At 49.8% G+C, this 3,661-nt stretch overlaps 1 protein-coding gene across 1 annotated transcript; it reads right to left on the reverse strand.

Annotated features, from left to right (window-relative positions):
- Positions 1–272: 272 nt before the first annotated feature.
- LOC127784053 (probable xyloglucan endotransglucosylase/hydrolase protein 28) lies at positions 273–2,359 on the reverse strand. The gene is made up of 4 exons (XM_052311232.1): positions 2,097–2,359; positions 1,805–1,905; positions 1,508–1,716; positions 273–1,424 (listed from the first exon to the last, which is right to left on the reverse strand). The coding sequence occupies exons 1-4, from the start codon at positions 2,320–2,322 to the stop codon at positions 962–964; spliced, it is 999 nt and encodes a 332-aa protein (XP_052167192.1). The 5' UTR covers positions 2,323–2,359; the 3' UTR covers positions 273–961.
- Positions 2,360–3,661: the final 1,302 nt, after the last annotated feature.

Genomic DNA, 3,661 nt, shown 5'->3' on the forward strand with positions numbered 1-3,661 from the left:
TTCCTGCATTTTGCAATCTTCTGTTTTACACTTACAATCCTATCAAAATTCTACGTTTTTCCTATTCCTACGTTTTCTCAATCCTACGATTAAAGGGGCCCTTATGGGTTAGAGAGATTAGTGAGTGAAATTTGGAGGTACCACACGTCAAAAAAGAAAAAAACATAGGGCTAATTGAGTTTTAATTATTAAAAACTTAAAAAATAATTTAACATTTTAAAGCAACTGTTTTCACATGAAACAAACCGTTTAAAGGTTTAGAAAAGATGCTAATAAAAGTTGAGATAAAGTAGTATATCTTGATCAGAAAATAAGACCAGCTCAAACCTGATTCCCTTGGCGACAAATAAACTTGCAAAGTAAAAAAATTGATTATCTGAATCATGTTTTCCGGGGTTCACAAAACTGATAATTTTGTGAAAACCAATCGGTTTCGAGAAACCGCTAGATATCGGTTGATAAAAATCGGTCGGGTTTAGCCAGTTATCTTATGTCATCGACTGAAAGTTATCGGTTTTTACTGGTTTTTTGTCGGATTTCGGTAAATCAGGAAGGAACAGTTTTTACCTCCAAAACAAAAAGTTAAACCCTGATCTTATCTCAAACTGATCTCAAATAGACCCCGTTTCAAATACTCCGTGGCTCAAATTGATCGATCGATTAGCTGAAATTGATTAATTGATGGATAATAATCCGTTCCTTTCCCTGAGATAAGAAATGGAGTTTTCTTGGTTTCATCAATGGAGCACACGGATGAATGGTCCAATGCGGCAATAATCCTAATGCTATAGCTAAAGTTACAAGGCGAGCCGTGACAATGGCGTACATCCCGGCCGGATTCCACGGCGCGCGCACAATCACGCCGGCGAGTACGCCTGTCTGCCACGGCGGCGAGCGGCGAGCGGCGCCTCGACGCGTTCCCACTGCTGATGCTTACTGTACAGCGCCCCCGCGGCCGGCGCTACGACGAGGCGTCGCGGGCGCGGCGAGCGCGGCGGCGCTTCATCCCGTCGGGGCCGAACAGGCGGCCGAGGGAGGCTGCGCCGCCGGTGAGCGCGCACTCGGACAGCGCGACCGGGTACCTCCGCCGGTCGTGGCAGTAGGAGTAGGACATGTGGCCGCGCCGGAACCCCGCCATCGCCGCGGACGACACGACGGCCTCGGCCGCCCCCTCCTCCTCGTCCCCGCACGACGCGGAGTGTTCGACGGCGAGCGGGTCGACGGCGCAGCCGTGGAGGACGAGGTCGGCGAACTCGGCGACGAACGGCGCGTACCTGTAGTTCACCCTGTAGCGCCCGCCGAGCGTGGCCCACGCCGAGCCGTCCCAGATGGTGGCGTACACCGACATCGGCTTCGCCGGGAACGCCGCCCCCATCGCCGCCGTCCTCACCACCTCCCTGATCGGCGTCTCGTCCACGTAGAATCTAACAAAAATTCCCCCCTCAAAATTTTCAAAATATTCCAACCCAAATCTACTCTTCTTTGAAATGTTTTTGAAATGGCTGACATGATTCGGCGGCGAGTCCAGAGGATGGAGTAATGGTGGAGCTCGTCGGTGGGGTCGAACGGGAGGTCGTAGCGCTCCTCCCTGCCGGCGGCGGTGCTGCCATTGCCGTACACGTTCGTCTGCACGCGCCACTCGCGCCCGCGCACGTTGCCGAGGAACTCGAAGTCCACCTCGTCGTGGGTCTTCTCGTACGTGTCGCCGTTCGACAGCTGCACAAGCGACACGCCACAAACACTTGTCACATTGTTGTTTTCGGAGGTGCGAGAGAGGACGGCGGCGGCGGCGGCGGCGGCGTACGTAGAAGGCGACGACGACGCCGGCGGCGTAGTAGGCGGGGAGCTTGACGGCGGCGCTGAAGAAGCCGTGGAGGAAGACGTCCTGGGAGGCGAACCCGGCGCCTGCGTAGCGCGAGGAGAAAGAAGTGGCAGTTTTGCCAAGAACACCCTCAAGTTAGCGATATCACATAAACACCCTCCCACTGCTTGCGGGAAGGACCGATACGTAATTTAAAAAGTGCAATGCGGTCCTCGGATTGTGAAGAAATCGCATGGACGGGCCGTGGGGAGGCGGCGGTGGGCGGCTCACTCACCGGTGGACTCGTCGAGGGTGAGGCGGACGCGGCGGCCGTCGCGGAGGACGGCGAGGTTGCCGTCGCCGAACATCCGCGTGTACCCCTCGTCGAACGCCACGCGCCGCGCGCCGCGGACGAGCCGCAGCGGCGGCGGCGGCGTGGCGTCGCCGGCGCCTCCGTGGAGCGCGAGAACGAGGAGAACGAGGAGGGAGAGCGCCGGCGGCATGGCCACCACCACCACCATCTCTCTCTCTCTCCTTCTCGCTCACACGCGCACGCACGCACACTGGCTATGCTGCAGCGAGAGCAGCAGCGGTGGCTTTAATGGCGAGGCGCTGCCTCGGGCGGCGAGCAGCAGCTGCTGCTGCCACTGTTTGGGTTTTGGATTTTTTTGAACGCCGAAATGACGCGATTAGCCCTCGCAAATCTCGGATTCTCCTGGGCCTCCTCACTGTGGTACTGTACTCGACTACTGGAGTACTGCTCCCTCCGTCCCATAGGCCATAATATCCGTCCCATAATATAAAGTTTTTGCTTGCGTTGTTTGACCTCGTCTTATTAAAAAAATTTATAATTATTATTTATTTTCTTTATGGCTTACTTTATTATCCAAAGTATTTTAAGCAACACTTTTCGCTTTTTATATTTACATAAATTTTTTGAATAAGACAAGTGGCCAAACATTGTAGACAAAAACTCAAAATCTCTTATATTATGGGACGGGGGGAGTACTATACACGTATAATAGGAGTATATTGGTAGGGTCTATTTAGTACAGCTCCAACTCCTAAATTTAGCTTCAGGAGTAGGGTCTAGAGTTACAGCTCCACAACTCTAGTTTATTTTGTGAGAGAGCTTCACCCAGCTCCACTCCCAGTTTTGGTGGAGCTGAAAATGTTTGGCAGAGCTCCAGCTGGAGTTGAAGCTGGAGCTGTGCTAGACAGACCCATAGTATCTCACTGACTATGCTTTGATTGTTCATAGTACGAGTTGTCTCTGTTTTTGCTGTTCCAGGTCTTATTATGGTTTCGTTCGTTTCTGACTATCTTATTATGCTTTTATTTCGGTTTCTATTCGTACGTTTATCAAACTGTTAAACGGTATATTTTATGTAGATATAATTTGTCAACCCAAAAACCAGGGAGCCCAAAGACCAGGGAGGTTTGGGTGTTCATAATTTAGAGATTCAAAAAAAATATCTTTTTGAGTAAGTGGTTATATAAGTTAATTAATGAGAATGGTATTTGGCAAGACTTATTGAAGAGGGAATATATTTATAATAAGTTTATAACTCAAGTGGATAGGAAATAAGGTGATTCTCATTTTTCGTCAGGGCTTATGAAAGTCAAAAACACCTTTTTAAGTATGGTTTCTTGGATTGTGAATGATGGAGAATAGATAAAATTTTGGGAGGGTAAATAGCTACGAAACTTGGCCTTTAGAGATAAGTATCCATCTTTATATTCTATTTTCAGAAGGAAAAGTGCTTCTGTTGCTAGTGTTATGGGCTCTGTTCCGCTTAATGTTTTCTTTAGGAGAGATTTAGTTGGACAGAATCTAACACTTTGGTATGAATTGTGTGC

The sequence above is a fragment of the Oryza glaberrima genome, chromosome 9, assembly GCF_000147395.1.
Source record: "Oryza glaberrima chromosome 9, OglaRS2, whole genome shotgun sequence".
Classification (NCBI taxonomy): Eukaryota; Viridiplantae; Streptophyta; class Magnoliopsida; order Poales; family Poaceae; genus Oryza; species Oryza glaberrima.

What these genes read in the sequence shown, in the direction of transcription:
- LOC127784053 (XM_052311232.1), bottom strand. Translation starts at nt 2,322, where the DNA reads ATGGTGGTGGTGGTGGCCATGCCGCCGGCGCTCTCCCTCCTCGTTCTC. An exon ending in GCGTCGTCGTCGCCTTCTAC is followed by an intron (nt 1,717 to 1,804) that starts GTACGCCGCCGC and finishes TCGCTTGTGCAG; the next exon opens with CTGTCGAACGGCGACACGTA. An exon ending in TGGACTCGCCGCCGAATCAT is followed by an intron (nt 1,425 to 1,507) that starts GTCAGCCATTTC and finishes AATTTTTGTTAG; the next exon opens with ATTCTACGTGGACGAGACGC.